The 26,253-nt window shown below is 39.3% G+C and overlaps 1 protein-coding gene across 1 annotated transcript in view; it reads right to left on the bottom strand.

Moving 5' to 3' along the window:
• Positions 1 to 1,475: 1,475 nt before the first annotated feature.
• The window catches only part of clmna (calmin a), a 53,782-nt gene continuing 29,004 nt past the window's right edge, over positions 1,476 to 26,253 (bottom strand). The window contains exons 2-13 of the mRNA XM_067479435.1: positions 23,294 to 23,355; positions 14,430 to 14,525; positions 14,189 to 14,272; positions 14,014 to 14,106; positions 10,667 to 10,863; positions 10,232 to 10,425; positions 9,602 to 9,684; positions 7,351 to 9,489; positions 6,237 to 6,415; positions 5,191 to 5,281; positions 5,017 to 5,072; positions 1,476 to 4,002 (exon numbers count right to left, since the gene is read on the bottom strand). Coding sequence (XP_067335536.1) covers positions 3,879 to 4,002; positions 5,017 to 5,072; positions 5,191 to 5,281; positions 6,237 to 6,415; positions 7,351 to 9,489; positions 9,602 to 9,684; positions 10,232 to 10,425; positions 10,667 to 10,863; positions 14,014 to 14,106; positions 14,189 to 14,272; positions 14,430 to 14,525; positions 23,294 to 23,355 — 3,398 coding nt within the window. The 3' untranslated portion in view covers positions 1,476 to 3,878. The remainder of the gene's footprint in view (positions 4,003 to 5,016; positions 5,073 to 5,190; positions 5,282 to 6,236; positions 6,416 to 7,350; positions 9,490 to 9,601; positions 9,685 to 10,231; positions 10,426 to 10,666; positions 10,864 to 14,013; positions 14,107 to 14,188; positions 14,273 to 14,429; positions 14,526 to 23,293; positions 23,356 to 26,253) is intronic.

The following is a 26,253-nucleotide window of genomic DNA, read 5'->3' as shown; positions in this document are numbered from 1 at the left end:
CCAAACCTAAACCCAAACTATGCTTAGTAGAGGTCAGAACTGGCTTTGAGTTGTGTGTTTTTACACTGCAAAACTGACATGATTATGTACTCCGTAACTGACCAACTTTTCCCCTGCCAAGCTTTTGAAATTGAGGATCATTTTTATTAAGCATTTGGCTATTAAATGTCATCTCTAATCTTCTAGGATGCAAAAATACACACTAAGCACTTATGCAGCTCCATATCACACTCTGCCACATTCATTTTTGGCAAACAGCACTAATATACATAAAGTAGTCACAGTGGCAGGCCTGACCAGGTACAAGACAAACTTGCCGGACCCCATTTGAACAAAGAATGTGCTGCCACGATACATTAAGGTTCTTTTAACCTTCTTGTTTAAAGAAGATAAACCATGTTCCAAGTATTTTACAGTAGTATAAAATTGCATAAATAGTGAATAGATTATAGCATTACTTTTCTGGGACTACTACTGCACACTCACTTGTGTATAGTAATCACAAGTAAACTACTTCAAACTCAAAAGAACTTCAATGCAGTTTATATATCCTTATTGTTGTATTGGTACTTATATATTACTCCCATCTCTGACTTCATAGCAACCTGATAAAGATAGAGTAGTACAGGACAGTAACAAGAGAAGATATCAAATAATTTTTAAATGATGCAATGACACTGCAAAAAACAATATTAGGACAGGGGCAACCAAACTTAGGTTAAGTGGCAACAGGTCAGTCTCATGATTTGGTATAAAAAAAAATTTCAGAGAAGCTGCCTTTAGGGTGTAGAATTCTGTAAGACTGCATAGAGCAAAAGTTCAGAGTACAAAAAATTTTAAATTATAAATAATTTTTGGATTTTTAGCATCTGCTGTTCATAATATCATTAAGAGAATTCAGAAAAATCTCTGTACACAAGGGACAAGGCCGAACATTAACACAACATTTTTGTGATCTTTAGAAGACACTGCATAAAAAACCAACACAATTATTCCAATTATAATTTAAAAAGATACCATAAGAAGTAAGTTAGTTTTTGAGTCATACATTGAGTCATGTGTACTAAATCTTTTAAGTATGTGTAAAAATGCTATATTTTTTGTTGGTTTTAGTAAAGTTTTAAAGTCACAGTTTGACTGTTTGATTGTTAGTATAAAACAATAGCATAAGTATATGCACCTAAATTCTTGTCTAGATTAATAACTGGTAAACATGATATATTATTATTATAAGTAAGTATAATAAGTAAAAAGCTTAGTTCTCATGAGGTTAAAAACATAGTACCACACCCAAACACACACTTGAGATGTGATTATTATTCATTGTGCTATCAGTGCAGCCCTGTTTGCACTGATCTGGAATACAAAGGTTAATTGCTGTTCCTCAGTGTGTGTAGGAGCTGTGTTTGTATTCAGAATAAACTGATGTCACCCTCTGGTTTGTAGATATTGATTAATGACCAATGACTATGATGTTTTGATGAAGAACATTTAGTGTCATTTATCATAGTGCTTCATTACAGACATTGTGCAAAAATAACATAGAAAGATAATTCATTGTAAAGCATTCTCTTTCCGTTGACAGGCTTTGACAAGCTAAAGCACAGCTCAACCACAAAATATTTCTTTACCATAAAACTTCTTAAAAATCCATTCATACATCTTATGAGCCATAAACTATAATACAACATAGCAGGGGTTATACTACACGTTCTGTGTGTTAAAAAACTAAATTTTCATTATTGGGCTTGTGGTGAGTGATGTACTTTCTCTATAAGATTTCAAACACTATCTTTGGCAGTTTATATTTGCTTTCTTGCAACAGATCCCAAACTATCTCCACCCCCACCCTCTTTCATTCAGACCAATTAGTTCTGTACAGGCACAGAATGTCAAAAAGACAGATTTAATCATACACTATAGTGACTTTTTGAAATATTCAGACCCATTTTTGAGCACACTTTAAATCAATAAAACTGCAATTTTCTACACTCAATAACCCCAAATGACAAAATGAAGCTTTGTAACTTTATTAAAATAAAAAAAAAAAACTTTCATTAACTAAAGTATTCAGACATTTAGGTCTGAACTTAGTTAAACTCCACAGCAGTTCATCCTCCCATAGGGTCTAAAAACCTACCAAAGCCACTGTACAATCCTGTTTTTAGCTTCAGCTCCAACAACTTCAGTCTTTCTGTCAGCCTGGAGCAGTTCTACTTGTTACATCTCTATCTGTGTTAAATGGCTATTAGAATAAGTGTGGATCCATACATCTATAGCATATATCTCTATCTACATATCAGAGTGTGCTGTACAGTCATTTATGTCAGGTTGGTTCACTTTGCACAGAAATAAACCACAAACATCTATAGTGTCTTTAAAATAGGAGCAGATCTGCTATAGGGTTATTAGGGCCACTGGTGGGCCACCTAAAGAACAAAACACGTAATATTTAGATACCTTGTTATTTAAATATATTATAAGAAATGTTTTATACTTCTGAAAAAAAAAGTGTTCCACAAAGAGTAAAAAAAATGATAGAAATAGAAAAAAGCTACTATTTTACAAGAAACTGCTGTAATGTGTAATTGTAATTTTAAAATACAGTCAAGATTATTGACTGTATGTGATAGAACATCTCTGAATTACTTCATCAAATGTTGTGTGTAAAATCTCGTAAAATAATACTTTTATATTGTGTCAATTAATCTAACTTTTTTAGTGAGAATTTAACCTTTAAAATTGTAATATTTATAAATTGTGTCGTGAAATTCAGATTTTATAGCATTATGAGTTTTTCCACAAAAGTCACTGCTTCCCACCAGTGGTCCCTCTACCCTGTCACAAGTCACTTGAAACCACATCAAAAGCTAAAAATTAAAAAAACCCAAAAAGCTGTAGTTTGTAGCAATTTAAATGCCTTCACTTGACCAGGAGTACAGTAAGTGTAATGGAAAGTAGAGAAAAGTGGCAGTTCAGCTATGTCTGATTGTGTACATGTTTCCACAAAGAATAACTTTGTATTTTTAAAAATCTCCATACAGACACTAAAACTAAACTTGTAAAACATGTTGTTTGCATTTTAAAAAACAGCCGATCTTGCTCAGATATCACATGCATGTGCTGTTGACTCTTGCTTACTTCAGGCTAGTGTAAAAGTTATAGAAATTTAAGTCATTCAGGGAAACTTTTGGTCCAATTTTAATTCACTGATTGCTCAACATTTTTGTCCAAAAAATAACTAGAGACACAGCTCTACCGGATAACAAGTTTTTTCGTTTTGTACAAGTGGTTGACATAATTTTTATATATAATGTCCCACATGCTGAAAATCTACAGTTCCTTGTAACGTGGCTGTCAACTGCACACGTGTGAGATCTCCAGTGAAGTTATAATGATCCAAATCAGTTGAGACAATATTTATGTTGATCACATGTTTTGGAAAGATAAAATATGTCATCCAGTGGAGCTGAGTGTCTGGCTGCTGTGGGTGGAATATTTTTTTGGCAATTCTATGGCACAGACAAACAAACTAATCTAAACTGCAGTCTGACAACTAACCAAACATGAGAGGAGAAGATTCAGTGTTAGTTTGAGCATCTGCATGGTGATCGAGGACAATATGATTAATATAGAAAATAACTGAAGTTTAATCATTTTTGCACAACAACAAAGGCCCATGGAACAGACTAATCCAGGTTACAAAGTGACAAACACTAAATGTGAGTAGACACAATGCGTTTTTGGGTTTAGTGTTTGTTTCGGGATTGTGGAAAATCCTATTACTTTAGAAAAAACAAATTTATACTTTAAAGATCATGTTTATAACAGCTGAATTTTCTTTTCCCCTCTATCTGTATGAGATTGTATGTGTGTGTTCAGTGGTTGAGGTTCAGCAGTTGACTGGGCAGTGTCTTCAAGTCCATCTGTGGCAGCACCCAAAAACAGTAAAGCAGCAGCCACAGGAGCAGCAGCAGATGCAGCTCCCAGTTCTCACTACACCTACACACACAAATGAAAGAAACGAAAAGAATAGAGGTCAGGCCAAGGTCATGAAAGATACAAAAAGATTATACAGCAACAAGTTCTACTCAGTTATTGAGGACCTGATTCTTGTGTGTCACATAACAAAATAAAATACTCAGGATACATTTATTTTGGGTGTTCTCGTGTGCTGTGTCCCACTTTAGGGGCCACCTCCTCTGCATTTCAGACTAACCCAGTCCAGGTTGACTTTGATATTCTATTTTAGAAATGAGACTAAGCAATACCCTCTGCTGCAAACATTTTGAGGACACAGCAAGTATATGCTTTAGATCCCTCACTGTCCCACAAAGCATTGCACACCAATCACTGGTTTGAAGGCATGATCTTAAAGATTCTTGGTTCCAGATCTGTATAGAGCTGTGGCTGAAAGTCAGTTCTTCACAAAGAAATTGTTTAGAATTACACACTGGCTCTGAACCACTCATCGAACTGTCTTGGTGGAAAAGTAGCATCTACTTCAAAAGATGAAAATTACCAAGGGCAATAACAGAAAACATGGTAAAGCTATAATTTGTTATAGCAATCACTCTGTTTTTCCATTCTTCTTGTGCATGTGACCTGGTGTAATTGTGAGTAGCCTCAAAGAGTAACTTCAGTAAGGGCGCTCCAGCCATTAGGGTTGAGCTATAACTCAGAGCTACTCTCCAGATTACTGGATAAAATAAAATCCCAGCCGATAGATTTAATTGTTCAACAAAATGTGAACAATCATCTCATGGTGATACAGACTAGCTCAGGCAGGTAGTATTTTAAATAATGAATGTGGCCTTAGGATGGCGTTCCAGGATTCCAGGCTAAAAGGTTGAGATGAAGATTGGGGGCAAAGGTGTTGGAAGATCTGACTCAGGATACACCTCTGTAGTCCCTTTATTGTGCCTCCGTTAGAGGCAGCATAGCAGCCAGGTGAGATAACAGCAGCAGGAGCTGCAGAGTCTATATGTAAGCAAGTTAAGAGGGAAATATTCTCACCAAAAATCAGCATTGTCAGCTTTTCTGGTTGCTGCAGTCACACCTCTCTGACTGTCCTGTGACAAGGGAAAATACCAGACACAGGCTCTAAGTGCACTTTATCAGAGACAATATTTATCTAAGGATAGTCATAGCTTCGTAAAATGGAGAAAGGAAACTGAGTGTCAAACTCACAATGGACTCAGTGAAGCGAGTCCCCTTTCTCTGACGAAGAATTGTAGGGAACTGACTTTCATCCTGTCTGCTGGAACTTCTAATGTTGTACCTGAAAAGACAAAATACATTAGTTTGTCTTTTAACATGAGAGCAGACACTGGAAATCTAGCTAGAAACACCATTATGTATACATGGACATTTTTAATCACTGAAATAATGAAACAAATCTAAGGACCTACTTTCCTGTGATACCGGTTCCTGTCCACATTTACTACAATGTCCACTGTAATATCACTAGCATAACTGAACTAACCAATTTCTCTCAGGTGATTATGGCTTTAAGCGTTTCCAAAACATGACCCTAATCCTTTTCTGTATTTAATGCAAGTAAGCAATTGGATAAATGTAGAGGGACATATAAAATTCATGTTTTTTAGTTAAAACACTGAAAACTGGAAAGGGAAGCACAAGGTTAGAGAAATACAAAACTAACTAACTAGTGGCATAAACTAAAATTTGAGAATATTCAGAAGATTGAGGATTTTGAATAGGCAAATGGTGGAAAAACAATTCTCCAATTCAATATCAAGAGGCAATTGTGTAATGAGAGAAGTTTGCAACCCTTTATTATGAAATTGTAAGATAAGTAAACTAAAGATTTTGGTTCTCAACAAAATATTTAATGCCCATTCAGCTAATGCAAATGTTCCTTAATCAGAAGGTTCAGGGGGTGCAAATTTTTCCACCAATATATTTAGGTATTTACTTTACCAGTTTTTATATACAATTTGGTCAAATAACATATACACTAGCAGAATGTGCATTCTTATTATGTTAGCTTTGGGATTAAGACTACATCCCCCTCCATGCTATTTCAGTGTAAGGGGCTGCAAACTTTTGCACCCAACTGTAGATAACTTTGTTCAGTACATTTAAGGAAATATCTGAGCAAACTGAGAGAGGCCAGGTCAGACCATCCCATCCATTTCCATAACACTGGTTTCCCCCTGGGTAAAGTGTGTTTCTCACTGTACCAGGGAGCTGACTAAGAATAGAAAGCCTACCTCATACACACTATGTTTTCACTGCTGGAGCCTGGGCTCTGTTGCTCAGGCTCACTGAGATCACCACTGTCTGCTGGAATATCATCACTCCAGAGACCTCCTGTGTTCGTCCCGGACAACAAACACTGCTCCTGGGAGTCAGGTGCTTTGTCAGTTTCCCGGTTGGTCTTAGTGATCACCTAGAGAGAGAAACAAATGATGAATCCCAAGTTTTGGTGGACTTTAAAAAAAGGTTTGGACTGAAGCTGGTGGTAAATTGGCTGATTGAAATTGAAAAGATACTGCATATACATACTTAAGACACATGAAGACATCATATTTTTTATTACTGCAGAAAAGCTGATGTGTGATGTGGGGGAACAGAGTACATTTAGTTATATAGTTAGATAACTAGAAAATAGTCAACCAAGATGGGCTTATTGAAGAGGTCACAAAGAGGACAAGAAGTCACAGTTTGTGTCATGTTTAGAGGAATGCTAGATCATAGTAGGCACTTTGTTGTTACAAGGCCCAAAGCAATGTAGTAGATAGTGAGTTCTGGGGTCACAATATCTACAAGAAGGTGCAATAAAGGGTTTTATTCTGTTCTGTCTACAATTCTTCCAAGAGGGAAAATTTCTATCACAGTGACAAGTGTAGTGAAAATTGCTCTGAGGCATGTATTCAACTAATCAGCTGCAGCAGGCTTCTGCCCAATCTCAAATGACAAAAAAAACATTTAGATAATTGGCCCTGTTTCTGGATACTGCTATGACATCTTTACACACCACAGAAAGTTTCATGCAGTATTCACTGTTGAACTAGGTTTTTCCAATAAATAATTCAGAATAACAGAAAAGAGCAGCATCCCACAGACCAGCCCTGAGCTGTCAAAGATCATTAGAGGAACAGAAGAGTGACACTGTGCATGATGACTGACAGTGGGTCATCTGGTTGCTAGATGTGGTACTGTCAAAGTGTGAAATGTCAAACTGTTTTGTGTTCCTGTTTAGGAAGACGGACCACTAGTGACACACACATACACAGGCCCTGAAGCATTAACACTGTTGGTCTTACAACCTGATGTGAAATGGCTTTATTGTATTTAGGCACCACTGAATAAGCTCACATTTACCTTCTTGTTCTCTTGTATCAAGTCCACTTTATTCCCGAAATCTTCATGGAGCAGGTTGAGTGGTAGGTCATCTGGAAGAGTCTCTGAAGCTGGTGCTGGCTGGAGAGCAGATACACTCAAAACAGAAGGCCAACTCTGCATTTCAGTATCTGGTGGCTCTGTAAACATGGGTTCCTCTTTGTAAGGGTAGAACAGATCCATTGGTTCAACAGGTTCACCAACTAGATCATCTGTGGGAGAACTTTGATCAAAGTCTGCATGAAATAAGCTGATGTGTCTTGGTACCCTAGCTGGTTCATAACACAATATCCCTGTCCTGCCATTTGAGTCTGTATCGACTGGATGTGGTGCGTTCTGTTGTGTACTGGTCGTCTCCTTTTGAGAAAAGGCATAATCATGTATCTCCTGCTTAGTCTTCACAGGTTGAGACTTAACATCTATAGAGGGAGTCTGAGTGGTGAAATTCTGATCAGTGTTATACGTCAAAGAGTTGTAGAGATAGGGAAGCTTGCTTGCCTGTTTGGGTTCACTTATTTCCACATTATCTGTTGTCTGCAGATTGCTTGTGTCTACAGTTACAAATGGGCTTCTGCCTTCATTGTCACTGGAGTCACAAGTCAACTCATCAGGACTTTGAGGACTGTTGGTATCTGTGTCAGTTCCAGTACTCTCAGGTACCTCTGGCTGGTGTACCTCTTCATCTCCAGGATGAGTTTGTCTTTCAGAGTCACTTGTTCTCTCTTCACCCTGCTCTTCTGTCTCACTAAAAATGGAAATTAGAGGAATATTTGTTCCTCTGCTTGATTCAAGACTGTTGTTGAATGCTCCCTTTTGTTTGTTTGGATGTGTAGTTGCATCAATACTCTCTTTGCAAATGGTTTTCTGATGATCTGGGCAGTCTGTTAGAAATCCTACTTTTGCTTTGTCTGGAGTCATTACGATATTCTCATCCATTTCCTTTAAAATCCCTGATATATTTTTTGTGTCCACTCTTTTGTCATCTAACGGAGGGTCTGTTTTCTGACATTCATTTTCCACTTCAACATCTTCAGAGTTATTTCTCCCATTCAAACATTTAGTCTGACCATTTATTTGTCTTGCATGGTCCAGCGCATCTCCCGTCAAATCCACAGTTTTCTCCGGGTCTCTGTCAGTGCTCTCTTCAGCACTTGTTTGCTTAATGAGTTCTTCAAAATGGTCCGATAGTGGTAGTTCATTGCTGGAGGTGAGTTGGGACTGTTTAGTTTTATCAGTTTCAAGGAGATCTTTAGCATCAGAGTTGGCCAGTCCTTCTTGGTCTCTAGGTAGTTCATCTTCTTGAAGATTTGTACACATTGGTTTTGAGCCTGCTTCTTTTATGATCTCAGTTTCACTCTGATAAGGTACCATGTGCTGATTGTGACTCTCATATTTTATATCTTTCTCTTTCACCGCTTCTATTTGTTTTTTCTCAGAATGCCCTTGGAGTCCACCCTGAGTGCTCTCCAATGAGCTCAGTGAGCAAATCCCTTCATCAATATATGACTCGGTAATCAACTGCTGATCAGGGCCTTTGTCCTCTATAAATGGAAAGAATCCTTCATCAATATGAGTAATTTCCACAGGGGTAGCACGGTACACATCCCACACCGTTTCACTGTCACACAAAGAACTGTCAGATCGGCTTTCACAAAACTTTTCTGGCATCACTCCAAACTCGCTTTCCCAAGAGTCAGGTGAGTTGATTGCTGAGTCGCCAATTACTGAGTCAGGCACTAAAGAGCCAGTGGGCGAGTAAGTGTCAGACAGCTGTGGGGAGTTCGAGGTTGACGTGGCCATGACCTCACTGACAGGTTCCTTGGTGTCCTCATGCATTTTGCTGGAGATGTCTTCTGTGTGGGGGGAATTGACCAAGAAGTCCTCACTGGACCAAGATCGAGCTGTAGCTGACCTAAACGATGGTGACATGGCACTTCTGTCTTCTGACACAGACGAAATTAAGATTTTAGGTGGGAGTTGGCCATTGTCCTTCTGGAACATGTAAGACCTCTCCCTCACTCTGCTTTGGTGAGCACTATTCCTTATGTAATAGTCACTGTCACGAAAGTTGAGTCGACCCATAGAGACACTTCGTTCAATCACATGGCATGGCTCCTCCGGCTGAGACAGAAACAAAGGCATCGATACAAATCTGTCATTCAGAAATGTGTGTATTGTCAAATATCTAATGTTGGACCCAGGTCCTCAGTGCACTATAAGCAGGGATTCTTACCTCCTCTAACCCAGGGAAGTGTTCCAAGAACTGCGACACATATGTTATAATGCACTGCTCATCTGGTGCATTGATAGTCACATCTGGGCAGATGAAATAACAATTACAACTGTGGCATTTTTGGCTTAAGGGTCTCAGGTCAATTAGTCATTCTTATGTCCATCACAGGCTCCTTTTGCCCCACAAGCAAATAAACTAGCCTTTTTACATGGAGGTTGCATGTCTGAATGAGACAACACGTCCCTTTTTTGTAAAAGTCTCGAAAGAAATCTTACTAGGTCAGATTACATAATTTCTGTAACATTTAAAACACTGACCTGAATTCTGTCACAACACCAGGGTATTTTACCTTCAACAGTAGTTGAAGGTAAAATATACAGAGAGATATAGTAAATGCACATCTTTTATGTCTTCTTAGATTACTTGAGAACGTCTCTGCTTAAATTTTTCCCCACTCACAGTGAAAGTAGGGACACAGGAAAATGTTTCTCACAACACTCTAGTATATATAGAAACATTTTAATGTCACTGATTTGCAAACGTTGCAGCATCACCTAGGCAGGTCAATAAGGTGAGTATGAGAAATAACCAGATAAAATTTATATGTAAACTTAGCAATTGTCTTGTTACCCTCAGGCTCCAGGAGGCGTGGGATACCCAGGCTGTAATGGGCTATCCTGAAGGCATCTTCCATATTCTCTCTGGGACTCCTTAGCAGTGCCTTCCTCATGTCTACCAGGCTGTGGTCAATGGACTTAATGACAGCCAGGAAGGCCAAACCACTTGTCCAACTCTTTGCAAAGTCCTGAACTGCTACACCATACCTACAAGATATTAAGTAAGTTTACAGACCATGCTGTTCATATTCGGTGGGAGTATACTTTTAATAGATGTGGATCAGGAAATTATGCCTGAATTTTGTACATGTCACTGTTTTAATTCTAATTTAAATGCATTCACCTACATAGCTTGAAGTAAAGTATTTCATTTTTATTTTATCGTGTCTTATTTTTGTTTTCATATTTTGGTAACTCAAGGTAAATAACTCTTCCAAAACACACTCACTTGCGTGTTTGCTTCTGAACCCACTGCAGCAGTTTCTTGATGGCCTTGCTGTGTTCTCGCATGGCCGTTGACGCTGACTGTCTCTCTTCTGAAGGTGTGCTGCAGTAGGACATGTCAGAGTCAGAGCTGGTGGGGATGGACGTAAGGCTGGAAGAGGAAGGATACCGGCTCCTGATGTTCCCTGTGAGTTCCTTAATCTGGAGGGAGACGGAGAGTCGGATAAGTTTTCCCTTTAGTCAACAGTTGCTGGTTTATTCCGAGGCTAAGTATCAATTTCATCCATGTTTCTCCGGCACATTTATGCTGACAAGGTATTTGCTGAATACTGATGAGAACTTGTAATAAGAAACTCAAAAATTGCTTAGTTGTTTCACCAGCAAGCCCCATTTCCTATTGAAAGTGAAATAAAAGCCAAAAGTATAACACAGACTGTGGGCAGAAATGATCTAATGTATAAAGTAAAGTAAGGTCTGCTTAGATTCAGGTAAAAGATTCAGTCAATAATAAAATCAGTTACATAATGGTTACTTTTGCTGCCATGGTACATAATGAATGTCAAGTTTTGGGGGATTTCTGCTTCAACAACTGCCCAAAATTGAAAACGGCAGTAAACCACAGGAGATGCAGGAATAACTGTTTCTTCTGATTTTGCCTTGTTTATTGAATCTTTCTTCAGTAACAAAATGGGATTTGCTGGCTCATAACAGGTTGATAACCTTACAGAGTGAAAGTAAAAAGAAAAATACAATGTAACATGACAAGATGGGCCCTTTAATCCCACAATAATGTTACAGGTTTAACCTAAGTTTAAAAGACAGAGAGCATCATTTACTTTCCGTGCAAATAACTCAACATGCATATGGGTAATTAGCATAACATGCTGAATATGCATAAAATACTCTTTCCTTTTACACTACATGTCACACAAATACTGATAACATAAACCCAAAACATGTTGTACTGTTGTAACTAAAATGAACATACCAGTAGTTTACACAATCATTCATACCAGTAACATGCCTATGGTAAACCACACTGATGAAGCATCCCCTTCTTATTTCTTTTGAGTTGAAAGAGTAAAACAGACACTTTTCAACACTTTCAGATTAAATTCAACCTGCAACTCTTATCTCACAGTCTGCATGTGCACTCTACTGCAGCCAGATCACTTACGTATACTGCACATATAGTATGTTTGTTTTCCCTCTCCTCAGAAATGGTGCTTAAGTAGTCACCTATTATTTCTATTAACTTTCTTTCTATCTTATTAACGTTGCTTAGCAACCATTCCTTCCCTCACTAATATTAATATATTTCCCACCTTTTTTTCGTAATTTTGTGTTTCATTTATTCCATTTTAACATTTCAACAAATTACATCAGAAGCAAAGCCTTTAAACAGCCAAAAGTTTTATCCAGTGCTGAAACTGTTGTTAGACCACAGTTGTGGAATTAAAAATTGCTCTTTAGCGCTTCCTCTTCCTCCATCTCAACCTGTTAAAACACTTCTACCATGTATTTTGTGGTTTTGAGCATTCTACAGTCTGAGAAAAATAACCATCGGTTACATAGCACTGTATTTCCATGCTTCTTAAGAACAGTTCTTAGAGGACTGTTTTTAAAAACATTTCAAAACTCCTACTTCAGAGGTGGTACAGTACTTTCTCACCTATATAAACTACGATCCTTCCAACTAAACAAGGGCACATGCCGTTCCAAGTCTGTGTCAGACATTCTAAAGCAATCCCCTGTATTGTCAAATGTCTTGATGCTGAACCTATGCAGGATGTCAGTGGACTTTTAAACTAAGAGTTATATAAACATTATTTTGGAGGTCTGTAGACATCCATGTTTTGGATGTCTACTGACCTGTGCATACAAAACCAATGTCCTAAATCTAAAATGAAAATCAAGTCTGTCTCATGTAGATGTTCAGATAATGCATTTAAAATATGTGTTTAGTAGATGTTGAAATTCAAAGTTCTCAAGATATCATAACAACATCAATGCATTTGTTAATTTTGAGCCTTGTGTGTAATAGATCGAATTTGACATAAGCCTGCACCCAGGCTCCTTAGGGCCACCGACCGACCAGTATCGGCTGTCATTCCTGGGGAGGGGAACAATCTTATTTCAGCAAACTGTGTGTTGAAGTACTGGTCAAAGCAAAGAAGATTAAACCCAGGATGTTATTTGGCCATGTTTCTATGTGTCTTTAGTAGTGACAGTGCAGTACACAGTGCAAATCATCTGAATTAAAAAATAATTCACAGTATAAAATGATTTATTTAGAATTTCAAAGTCACTTTGTGTTAGTGTTAGTTTAAGAAGGCACTTTGAAAAAAAATGATATTCTAATATTTTATCAGTCGTGTTCCCAAGAATTTACTTTAGCAGTCAAGGTATGCTGTCATTCAACTAACTACAAATGTATTCATGAACATTGTTTTAATCTTTGCTAAACAAACTAAATTTTAAAGCAGATCTAAAGTGGATTATTATTATAATTATGAAACTGAATTGTTGGAGGGTACTGATAAAAACAGTAGCTATTACAGGTAGGCTGGTTCTAACTTGGATGATTTCATCTCATCAGGACATTAATTCATGGAGTACTGAACAGGCCTACTGGGCACAGGCCCAGGAGCCTGAAAAGTAAGGGGGTTCACAATAATTTTGATACTGTTCAGATTACAGTTAAGATCAGTTTAAAGACACAAAACCACAAAACACCATGATCACAAAAAGATGCGTAACATAACATGATGAATGCAACTACAAATAGGGGTAACACAAATAAAAATCAAATGGAAAAAGACAAACATCCAACGACCACAAGCACACAACACAAACCTTCCAAAAAACAAATTTAAAAATGATCACACGCCAGAGAAAGGGTGGGGGCACAGGGGGACTTCCTCTCTCCATGAGGAAACAAGTGATGTCAACAGAGTTAGACAGTTTAGACCAAAGCTCATTTTCATCATTATCACTGATCCCAGCTCATACTTGGCAGTGTTCTTAGCTTTTTTACAGTGTATTTCTCCAGAATGAGAGTGGTGTGTGAACAGTATGAACTGTGGAGATAATAGTTTCCTTATGATGTCCATCTTAGGTACTGAACCAACATGTGGATTGCATTAACTTCCCAGTGAGTTTCACTTTGATGGACTTTTGTGAATGAGTAGAGCACAGGCAGTAAAGTAGACACTTTACTCTCACACGTGACCCCATTTTGAGTGGAAACCAGAGGAAAGAAGGGGAAATGGAAACATTTGCATGAGAGCAGATAAAGGGTTTTAAAATTATAGCATTGTTCAAACAAAGTGGCAGAGAAGATGACATTACCTGAAAGAAGAGGATGATGTTCCAGATGAGACCCAGGATGATGGAGGAGTTTCCATCGGCAACATCAGCTGCATCAATGCTAACTAGCTTTACCTGAGAACACAGACATTACAAAAGCATCAACACGCCAGACGTTCATTAAACTGTGCAACAGCTGATTGGCTGAGGTACTCACATTTCTCTCCTCAAGGAAAGACAAGACCTTGGCGATGTTGTTGAGTCTGAAAATACGATGGGAGGACTTCTTGAACCCATGAAGCTGAAATATTCGGAATAACAACAATATAATAAACTTATGTGTACTGTCTTTACAGCAAGAAATACTGCTACTACTAACAGGCTCATAATATCAGTTAGTGCGATCATTACATATTACTCTGTGTTAAAAGGTCTGAAACAAATTGTAAGAGTCTGACCAGCTTGCAGCCGGAGAGTTCCTCCAGCAAAGCCATGAGGATGCGTCCATCCTGGATGTCACGGAAAAGGTCATGGACCTCAATAGGTGGGTTACACTGAGGAAGAAGACAAAGAAAGAAACAAGGAACAATGGAGAAGCGAGATATTCCAACAAAGTTGACACAACCAAGTTTTTGACAGCTTTGGTAACATGGATATCAATGGAATTGTAATTAGAAATCAATTTGACTATTAGACTATCTGTGTGGGTGGGAAAGCATTGTGAACAAGAGTCATGAAAATGATCAATCCTTTTTCTAGGTCAAAGTTCCTAAATGTGATGCATTCTCTGCCAATAATGTGCAAAAGTTCTTCTGACATAATGTTTAATACCCCATCAGCCTCACTTGTGTGTGCTAAACCTTGCAATAAATCAAAGGATTCGCATTTGTGTATGGTGATAGCTAAAAATATATGATAGCAGCTAACATTTTGGACTTCAGCTTTTCTGTCTCCTTAAAGGTTGTATCGTGGGCTCTAGTGGCATGTAATATTTTAGTGAATATAATCATGATCATAAAACTATATATAAACTGGGGAAAATAGTTCTTTGATCCCCTGCTGATTTTGTAAGTTTTCCACTTACAAAGAAATGAAGGGTCTATCTTTTTTTCATAGCTTTATTCTAAAGTATAGAGGCACAATATCAACTGGAAATCCTGAAAAAGCACAATACAATTGTTATAAATTGAGATGCATATCAGTAAATAAAATAAGTATTTGATCCCCAAGCAAAATATGTAGTACATTATAGTTGGTTATCAGGTTTGCACACATCGCACAAGACATTTTTGTCCACTCTTCTTTACACATCTTCTCTAAATCCTCAAGGTTTCTTGGCTGTCGCTTGGCAACTCAAAGTTTCAGGTCCCTCCATAGATTTTTGTATAGGATTAAGGTCTGGAGACTGGCTAGGCCACTCCATGACCTTAATGTGCTTCTTTTTGAGCCACGCCTTTGTTGCCTTGATGATATGTTTTGGATCATTGTCATGCTGGAAGATCCATCCACGACTCATCTTCAGTGTCCTGGCTAAGGGAAGGAGGTTCTCATCCAAGATTTTACATAACATGGCCCTGTCCATTGGCCCCTCAATGTGGCAAAGTCGGCCTGTTCCTTTAGCAGAGAAACACCCCCAAAGCATAATATTCCGACCATGGCTGCGTATTGTGTTAACAATGGTTTGTTTGATGACTGTGGTCCCAACTGCCGTAAGATCATTAACAAGCTCCTCCTGTGTAGTTCTGGGTTGATCCCTCACTTTTCTCATGATCATCCTTACCCCATGAAGCTCCAGACCAAGGGCGGTTGCTGCTTAGTTTGTATTTCTGCCATTTGCAGAAATACAAACAGAATATAATCTTGTGTCTGAATTCCTTGACAGCTCTTTGGTCTTGCTTATGGTTGTGAGGTGTGAATGGAAGATCGAGATTCTGTGGACAGGTGTCTTTTGTACACATAATGAGTCATTACATTTACATTTAGTCATTTAGCAGATGCTTTTCTAAAGCGACTTACAAGTGAGGTACAAGGCAAGCAAAAATCTAAGTCAAGGAGAAAACATCAAAGCAGAATCCTATCAGAAAAGTGTTTACATTTTAAGAGATGCAAGTGCGAGAAGGAGCAGAAAGGATTTAAGTATAGATAATAGATTTAAGTGCATTGGAAGATCCGGAAGAGTTCTGTTTTCAGCAGTTTTTTTAATATTGGGCGTGAGTTTGCTGAGCATGCAGAGTTTGGTAGCTCGTTCCACCATCGTGGGATCATTGCGCTGAAGAGTTTTTCTTGGTGTCTTCTGTGCGGTGCTGGGACAACCAGTCATCGTTCATTGGCAGACCGCAGGAAGGATTGTAGACCTGAATGAGTGAGTTGGGGTAAACAGGAGCTGTTGAGTTGACCACCCTGTGAGCAAGAGACAGAGCTTTGAACCTGATGCAAGCAGCTACAGGAAGCCAGTGTAGATATCTGAAGAGTGTTGTGATGAGTCCTTTCAGGCTGATTAAAAATGAGGCGAGCTGCTACATTTTGGATCATCTGCAAAGGTTTGATTGTGGATACCGGTAACCCCATTAACAAAGCAATCCAGCAATCAAGACGAGATATGACCAGCGCCTGTGCAATGAGTTGGGTTGTATATTCAGTGATGTATGGTCTGATCTTCCTAATGTTATAGAGGGCAAATCTGCATGCCCTAGAGACTGAGGAGATGTGGTCCTTAAAGCTCAGTTGGTCGTTGATGATGACCCCCAGATGTCTCTCTCTCATCCAGGCAGAGATGTCTGAGAGACAAGCAGAAATGCGTGAGGAGACAGTGGAGTCATCCGGTGGAAAGGACAGGAAGAGCTGTGTGTCAGCAGCATAGCAGTGATAGGAAAGACCATGTTATGAATGATAGAACCCAGGGATGTAGTATAGATAGAAAAAAGAAGATGATCAAGAACTGAACCCTGCGGCACACCAGTAAAGTAGCTACCTGCCAGGATACCTTGAAGGTTCGTCCCGATAGGCAAGACTGCTCGTTCCATTGTCTTGGCCAGAAATAGAAGAAGTGAGACAGGCCGGTAATTCTCCACAACAGAGAGATCAATAGAAGGTTTCTTGAGCAGTGTGGTAATCTGGGCCTGCTTGAATGAGGTCGGAAAAAATCCTTGTCGTGAGAGATGTGTTGATGACTTGCGTAATAGCTGGCATTAGTGCGGGTGCAACTGCTTGAAGGAGAGTGGAAGGGATCGGAGCAGGTGGTCAGATAGTTAGGGAGGAGGAGGGTGGATACATCGTCCTCAGTCAAAGTTAAAAATGAGGAAACCGATGCAGTGTTGGAAGAAGTTAGCAGGATGTGATCAGCTGGAGGAGAGAACCGTGGCTCCCACGTTATTAGTAAAGGTGTCGGCAAACTCCTCAGCAGTGAGAGAGATAGCGGAGGTGGAGGTGGGTAGATGAGTGATTTAAAAGTTGAGAACAGCTTTCTGGTGTCCGAGGTGTTGCTGAGCTTATCCTGGTAGTATTCAATCTTTGCCCTGGTGACACTGTGCGAAGAAGATCCAAGCAGATCCTGATACCTGTTTTGGGGGCAGAGTTGTGGAGACCAGCAAAGAGAATCAGTCTGGGTTGAGAGTATTGAGGTTATGACGGTCAGTGGTGGGAGAATGCGAAGGTCTAGGCTGAAGACTGTGAGATGAATGAAGAAATGATCTGATAAATGCAGAGGAGTGACCAAGACGTCTGTTGTGCATTCTGGGCAAGGATGAGGTCAAGGTTGTTGCCAGCTTTGTGGGTCGGAGGAGTGGAGACCAGACTCAGGTGAAATGTGTTTAGAAGAGCAAACACGTCAGCAGCCTGTGGTTTGACCAGGTGGATGTTCAGGTCTCCCATTACGTTAAGAGGAGTGCCATCTTCAGGGAAGTGGGACAGCAACACGTCAAGCTCATTGCAGAAGTTCCCCAGCTGGATATACTGTATCTCGTTATATCACAATCAGCTGGACTTTAATCTGTGCTGTGATCCTAACTGTCAGGGAAATTTTCCAGGTGTCGATGATGCGAAGTCCAGTCCCAACCCCCGACCTGATGAGCGAAGAGTGTGATAGAAGGAAAAATTGGTATTGGAGTGCAGCTGGGGTGGCCGCGTTCTTTGGCGTGATCCACGTTTCTGTGAGAGCAGGTGAACAGCTGACTGTGTAGCGAAAGCTGGAAAGAAGTCGGCCTTTTTCACTGAGTACTGGCAGTTCCACAGGGCAAGAGAAAAAGAGGCTGGTGGCAAAGGAAACATGTCGTCTTCTAGTAGGGCGCCATGTCCTGCGTCTGCGGAGAAGAACAGGCATGTGCTGAAAACACATGGTAAAACAAAGAAAAAAGGCTTTCTGGAGTAGAAAGGGGTTAATGCAGACTTAGGCAAACTAAGGCCCGCGGGCCACACACGGCCCGTTGGGCTTATTAATCCGGCCCGCCGAACTTGACCAAAATATATTAAAATGGGTACGGGTAAACCTTGTTCAGTTTACCTCTCCCTTGCAATGCCCCCAAAAGATGGCGCAGTTCAGCTACATCAACCTTGTTCACGTGTATTACTCTCTTTTTCTCTTATGAGAACTCCTGCAAAAATGAGCTTGTCAAAGAAAAGAAAAGTGGATAGTGAGCACCGAGTGCTTAACACGGAGTGGAAAACAAAATATTTTTTCACTGAAGTCCGATCAAAGGCTGTATGCCTAATATGCCAAGAAACTGTCGCGGTTTTTAAGGAGTCCAATATCAGCCGTCACTTTGCTACGAAGCATGCTAACTAAGCTAGCAAGCAGTCAATGCAGGAACGGGCGGCAACTGTTTAGAGGTTGGCAGCCAATTTACAGACTCAGCACAACTTTTTCATCGCCAAACAGCGATTCAAGAGACAAGTACCAAGGCAAGTTTTTTGCTGGCATTCAAATTTGCAAAAGCTAGCAAGCCTTTCTCCGAAGGAGAGTTTTTAAAAGAATGCATGGTAGAGGCGGCAGGTGTCTTGTGTCCAGAGAGCCAAGGCCAGTTTGAAAAAATCAGTTTTTCACGCAGAACTTTGACTCGCCGTGTGGAACTGATTGACGAAGATATAGCCATCCAAATAAACAAAAAAGCTGAGTCCTTCGAGTTATATTCACTAGCACTGGATGAAAGCAACAACTTAAAAGACACTGCTCAGCTATTAATTTTCATCCGAGGGATTAATGATAGTTTTGACATAACGGAAGAATTTTTGAGCATTGAGTCCCTGAAGGGAACAACTCGGGTAGAGAATTTATATAACACGGTGTCTGCTGCCATTGAGAGACATAAGCTACTTTGGAGTTAACTTGCTAATGTCACGACAGATGGATCAACAAATTTAACTGGAAAAAACGTTGGGCTGCTGAAAATAATCCAGGATAAAGTGAAGGAGGAAAACCCTGAGCAGGATGTTATTTTCCTTCACTGCATCATCCATCAGGAATCGCTTTGCAAGTCTATATTGCAGCTTAATCATGTTGTGAATCCAGTCGTAAAACTTGTCAACTTTATACGCGCACGGGGACTTCAGCATCGTCAGTTCATCAAGTTCCTTGAGGAAACTGATGCGGATCATCAGGAGTTGCTGTTCCACTCTCGTGTCTGCTGGTTGAGTTTGGGCAAAGTGCTTCAACGAGTGTGGGACCTGAAAGAGGAGATTGGCGTATTTTTGGAGTCGGTAGGTAAATCTGAAGAATTTCCTGAGCTAAGCAACAACAACTGGATTTGTGATTTTGCGTTTGCTGTGGACATATTTTCACACTTGAATGAGCTAAATGTGAAACTACAGATCAGTTTGTGCAAGTCATGTACAAACATTCAAATCTAAGCTAACTTTATTCTCCAGACAAATTGCAAACACATCTTTCACTCATTTCGCCACACTTGGCAAGCAGAAAAAGGCAACACGAAACGTAAAGAAATACAGCAAATTACTGGATGACCTGCACAGAGAATTCAGCCGTCGCTTCTCTGACTTTGAAAACATTGAAAAGTCACTTCAGCTGGTGTCCTGTCCCCTGTCACAAGACCCTGAAACCGCACCACAAGAAGTGCAATTGGAACTGATCACCTTCAGTCTGACTCCGTCTTAAGGAGAAGTTCAGCTCTCTTAAACTGAATGACTTTTATGCTTCACTTAACGAAGTCATGTTTCCAAACCTCCGGAAGGCGGCACAGAAGAGGCTGACTTTGTTTGGTTCTACCTACGTATGTGAGCAGACATTTAGCGTCATGAACATCAACAAAGCCCCTCACAGATCCAGGTTAACTGACCAACACCTGACCAGCAAAACAAGGAGTTTAACAACACTGTTCCCACTGAAACTGAACTTGAGTTTTGAGTTTTTCTGCTGCGTTTATTCAACGGAAATTTAATAAAATAATTACATTATTTAAAAATGCATTTGGAAAACAATTTGTACCATTAGCTTTGCATATTCATGCTTTGCTACATGTTATATTATTATATATATGTATATCTCCTGGCCCAGTCTGTCAAATTTTAGAACCCAATGTGGCCCGTGAGTCAAAAAGTTTGCCCACCCCTGGGATAACGTGATGCAAAGTAAAGAAATAGAAGAAGTCAGAGATAAAGTGCGTTTCAATTCTTCATCCATTAGGAGCACCTTCTTAAATTGATCATTAAATCAGTGTACCACATGAGCACATATCCAGTCTGTGGGAGCCAGAATTATTGTTGGTTGGTAGGGAATTTTACTGACTGAAATAAATCTCAGTTTCTAACATTTGTATCATGTTTTTTTTTTTTTGTGATTTTTGGTTAATAATCTGTCTCTATACTTTCGAATACAGTTATGATAAAAGTAAAAGATCCATCATTTCCTTGGACGTGGGTAAACTTACAAAAATTGTTTTATATAATAAAAATTAAAAAATAAAATCATTGCATGCAGTCTTAATCAAGACAACATTGAAGTGTAATAGCTCTTTTTGTTACACCACTCACCATTTGGTTTGAGGCCTCTGTGATTAGCAAATTGCTAGTATTCGTCAGGGCTTTGGGTGTTATGAAGTGGGTGATATACAAAACTCATTTAATTTTCCAGTTAATCCATTCAGCAGAGATCTTAAAGAGCATAATCAGTGTTAGAAAACAAAGCCATGCCAATGTCTTTGTCAAACACACCCTCGAACACACCCCTTTCAACTAATTGCCCAATTGCACAGCCTTAAGAGCTGCATATCATGAATGCTGGGTCTTGTTTGTTTTCTGAGAATCTACTGCACCTACTGGTAACTTGTTTGCCACGTAGCAATAACAAATATACTAAAAACCTGGATTATTCTGGTTAGTCACATTGTACTGGTATTATTTTGAACAATACTGTACAATCATACTATGAAATTTGAGTTTGATCAAATAACCAAGTGTAGCCTATCTAGATATAAATCAGTAACTCACAACAGGCAGTGCATGAGCCAACATTTAGTCCTGTTACAAGTAATTTACTTTGCGAACTTGTCTAAACATGGTGTGTGTGTGTGTGTGTGTGTGTGTGTGTGTGTGTGTGTGTGTGTGTGTGTGTGTGTGTGTGTGTGTGTGTGTGTGTGTTGGAAGGTAAAATTACTGGAACTTTCCAAGATGAGAATAGACAAATGTATGATTGTCAGTTAGTGGGTCAGAGATTTGATGCTGGGCCAAAGCGTGAGTAAGACAAGAGAGGCTCATTGTGTGAAAGAAAACAAAAGACTTGATCAGTCGTTCAGACTCAAAGCTCACCCTGACTTACCCTGGTTCAGGACTCAAAACAGAAATGAAAGATAAGCTTAGAAGTGAAACTACAGAGTTTCGAAAGAAACACAGCCTGTCAGTGTAAACATGTTGATATGAGGTGCTGCTGGAGCTAACTGACTCTGTACGACAAGTGTATGGTTATATTCAAATATAATGTGAGGATTCACTTGTGTGAAACATTTAAAGATAACTTACTGGACCAAAGAAGTTTTCGCAATTTTAACAATTAATTGATTAACCCAGAAATTAAGAAGTGCAAACCATATAAAGGTGGTCAGTGTGACTTTGACCTTACAGTTTATACTGTCATTAAGATACAGAACCACCCCTTCACCTCTGTGTCCTGTTCCAAGCAGTTAATTGTTTTTAGCATTGTGTTGTGTTCTGTCTGTATTTGCTTGTTAATTGAAGCTTAATGAGATGCATGACAGTTGTAACTACCCGTTCTGTTATTTTGCATGTATTCATTTTTTATTCTTTTTTGTCCTTTCGGCTTATCCTGTGAGTTCAGTGTCGCCAAAGCGGGTCATTGTCTGCGTGTTGATTTGGCACTGTTTTTACGCCAGATGCCCTTCCTGATGCAACCCTCCCCAGTGGACTGGCACTGCACAGCTGGGGAAGGGAATTGGCTGTTAGGTTCAGTGTCTTGCCCAGAGACACTTCGACATATAGCCGGGGATCGAACCACTGACTCTGTGGTCCGTGGACGACTGCCTTACCGTCTGAGCTACAGCTGCCCCATTTTGAATGTATTCAGTTAATTAATATTAATAACTGCCATTTACCAATAAATGGGCTATGCTCTAATTTCCACATTAATTCATGTAGACAAAGATTAATTTTGCTCTTTATGCTAATGACTGGGCTGTCACTAACTTCAATAAAAGTAAAAATAAATACTAAATGAAATATAGAATTTTTTATAATGCATACATAAAAATTAAAAACATCACTGTTTGTTTCATTTGTAAAAGAATAATTCATTTATGTTCTTTATTTATCAGTGTATGTGTCCCATCTGTGCCTCCACACCTCTAGTTTCTATCTCCATTTACTAACAGTATTCTCGTCGGTCTAATCTTCAATTTGGTTCAAAGCCCCAAGCAGCAGGGTAGTGGACTACTCATTCACCCACACATTGTTTACAGCTACCGTAGCTGGGTGGTGTGGAGAGTAAAGTGAACACTTTGGATTAGCTAGACCTACAAGAGCACAACTGTTTTCTCAGATAAACGCTGATGAAATTTCAATGCTGCACAAAAGCAGTTCCATACAACCACATGTGTAATTTAGGGGAGCTGCAATTGTTACATACAGCATCTGTCTGAACTGGAGCATAAAAGCCATACAGCAAGCATTGTGAGGTAATCAAAGTTCTATGAGTGTGTAGTAAATGTGAAGCTACCCTAAATTAAGGGCGGAGCGGCAATAAAAGAAATTACCTTATTCTACCCATGTAGTAAATAAAAGTATGTAGTGTGTAAACCATGATTATGGTTTCTCATCTTTGTGCATTTTTTGCGGCCACCATTTCATGAAGTAATAAACAAACCTTTTCTAAATGTAGGTTCATCCATCGAGTGAAAGTCCTCTTCTGAACCACTTCTCTTTCAACTGCAACAGAGAAAAAAAGGAAAAGAAATTTATCCGTCAAGAAACTGAGGGCCACATACAGATCAGAGTCTGAAGAAGCAAGTGAGCATGAATCACCTGTTGCCAAAGGCATATCACCATAACAAAGAAACAGCATGGGAACCGTGGGCACTCAGTCACATACACTTTTGCGTGCTCACAAGTGCGCACACACACACACACACACACACACACACACACACACAGTTTAAACAGAATTGTATAGGCTCATGAACATGAACATCTCAGCCATATTTTGGTATTTTTAAAAAAAGGGGAAAGAGCAGCAATGATCTCCAATACTACAAAACCACTTGTAGTCAACATATAAGAGTGTTGATTAGTCGAGGTTTAGTGCGGGTGAAGCTATGTACACTGTAACACCCTAGCTATCACAGCTGCAGGCAAGAGTGTCAGAGAGTTCAAAGTCACTGTTGCTGGCTCCAACTAATAGTCTGCCAACTTCTCTCATGAACATTTTAATTCTTCTTTTTTAAATGTCCAGGAGACATTGCAATGTTGAATGTTATTGCTTTATAAGATTTTAGGACTTATAGAAGTTTTTTGAGTGAACATTTTTAACACTTCTAGAATTTAGGTAAAATATTTTGTGATGTTTTCAAGAAAGCTAATGGAGCTTATGTGGAATCACATATGCATTTTCACAAAGAAATTTCTAGAAATGAAAAAGCTGCCATCAGTTGACTGATGAATGTATAAGTCAGTTAAACATCATTTAAATCAATCAATGATACCAATACCAATGTAAACCTGTTAAAAACTAAATAATAATAACAATAATAATTTAAGTGGTAACGTGTTGGGCCAGTGTTACTCTGCATGGCATACATAGTTTTATCAATGATGACTCATGCTCCCATAACCACTATTTCACAATTTGAGTCTGATGAATTATGGGATTGTCATCCTGAAATATGTTCATGAAATCAGGGAAGAAAAAAATCCACAGATGGAAAAACCCTACTCTTTGCATTAGTTAGGGTTGAGTAATTTGTTGCCAGTTGAGACATATTAATCACTTCAGCAATTATCCAGTGGACCTATTTGGTTAGCTAAATCCAGGTGGTGACTTTTTTGGGGGGCCAGGCAGTTTAATTATGAAAAAGTGCTGGTCAGTGTAATAATTGTTGGAACATTACATTGATATCTCAGGCCTGCTTTGACTCTGATGCACCACAGTACACAAAGCAGACATATGGTGCAATGATAAAGACAGGAGGGGAGGAGCTCTGCAGGGGTTACCATGGTAGCAGAGTCAGCTGTTATTCGCCATTATGTCCAGTATAGCTCACCAGAGTGACTAACCCTGCACTGAACACAGCAAGACTAGCTATAATCATACTGATTGTTTCCTCCTTCTGTGGAATTGCAACTACTTGGCTGAATTTGTATATATACATATACATCTGTACATATCATACATACCAAGGTTTACATCATGCAGGGGGTGAGGGACTCTCATTCTTTCTTAGTTTAATGCAGTGGCATGTGACAGGCTGAGCCACAGATGCCCACCATTAATTGAACAGAACCCTGTAGTACCTAGTTCCACATAGACAAACATCTTGGACACAGAGGATATTCCCCTCTGTTCTTAAGAGAATGCTAGAATTGAGTTAAAATTCAAGGGGTGAACAGTAAATAAGGCTTTAAAGCATAAATCTTTGTCACAGCAGAACGGACAGAGGGAGGTGGGCAGAGAAGAGAGCGATGTGAGCACAAGGAAAGAGGATGACAAGGGGTGGGGTTGATAGGAGGGAGGGGGTAGATGGAGGAATACACTAAAAGCATGTTCAAGAGCACTGATGTAACAATGATAATTACACTTAAAGGAAAAATCCTGCCACTTGTGGGCAATGTTTTTTCATTGATTAAAGCTTCAACAGACCAGCGTGCAAGACAGAAAAATCATGCTGAATAAATCAATGAAAAAAAATGGCTGGTGTGAAAAAATTAATGAATACATATATAGCACAATACTAAACAGTGCAAAGCTTTCAAGCTATGTATCCACCAAAAAATCTACCATGGAGTAAAAGCAACATGATTAACAGCCCTTAATATAAGGACAATGTGCCAACCCTGGCTATTACAAAACTACTTTCTTTTAAAAATGCCCTAGAGCCACTTCACATTACATAAAGTTAGTCCAAATAGCTCAGTCCATTTTACATAAGGTTGTCAAAATATCAAGACCTCCCATTAAACCCAGCTCAGCTCTACAGTGGGAGATAGAAACATATGGTTTGTCACTACTTCTAATCAAGATTATGTAAATGGTAAATGGTCTGCAGTTATATAGCACTTTTCTACCTATTGGCACTCAAAGTGCTTTACACTGCTTCTTATTCACCCATTCACACTCACACTCATACACCGATGGGGGAGCTGCTATGCAGCTGGCCAACACTCACCAGGAGCAACTAAGTTGGGGTTCAGTGTCTCAAGGACACTTTGACATGTGACCAGAGGAGATTAGGATCGAACCAACAACTGCGAGAATAGTGGAAGACCGCTCTACCTTCCTGCACCACAGTCGCCACAGTTGTTATGTCTGATATCAAGTTATAAACTGTACTAGTGTGTTAATACAATGGTCTCTTCAACATGCTAAATCAACAGAAAAGCTGTCACCATCAGTCCAATTATCACTACGTTACACCACAAAAACTTGGACGACATATACTCACCAATTGCCTGACACGGTGGCTCACTGTCTACTCTGTGTCAAGGGCTATAGAGTTGTACTAAACTTGGACAGTGACAGACCTAACTAGTCCAGTTCTTCAGTGCATCCATCAGCTCAAGTGGTACAATGGTAATGTTTTCTTTTGCAGTTCAGCTTTTCTTTCATGATAT

This window comes from Channa argus, chromosome 16, assembly GCF_033026475.1.
Source record: "Channa argus isolate prfri chromosome 16, Channa argus male v1.0, whole genome shotgun sequence".
Lineage (NCBI taxonomy): Eukaryota > Metazoa > Chordata > Actinopteri > Anabantiformes > Channidae > Channa > Channa argus.
The sequence above is the reverse complement of the archived record's forward strand: the minus strand, read 5'-3'. Positions and strand labels throughout refer to the sequence as shown.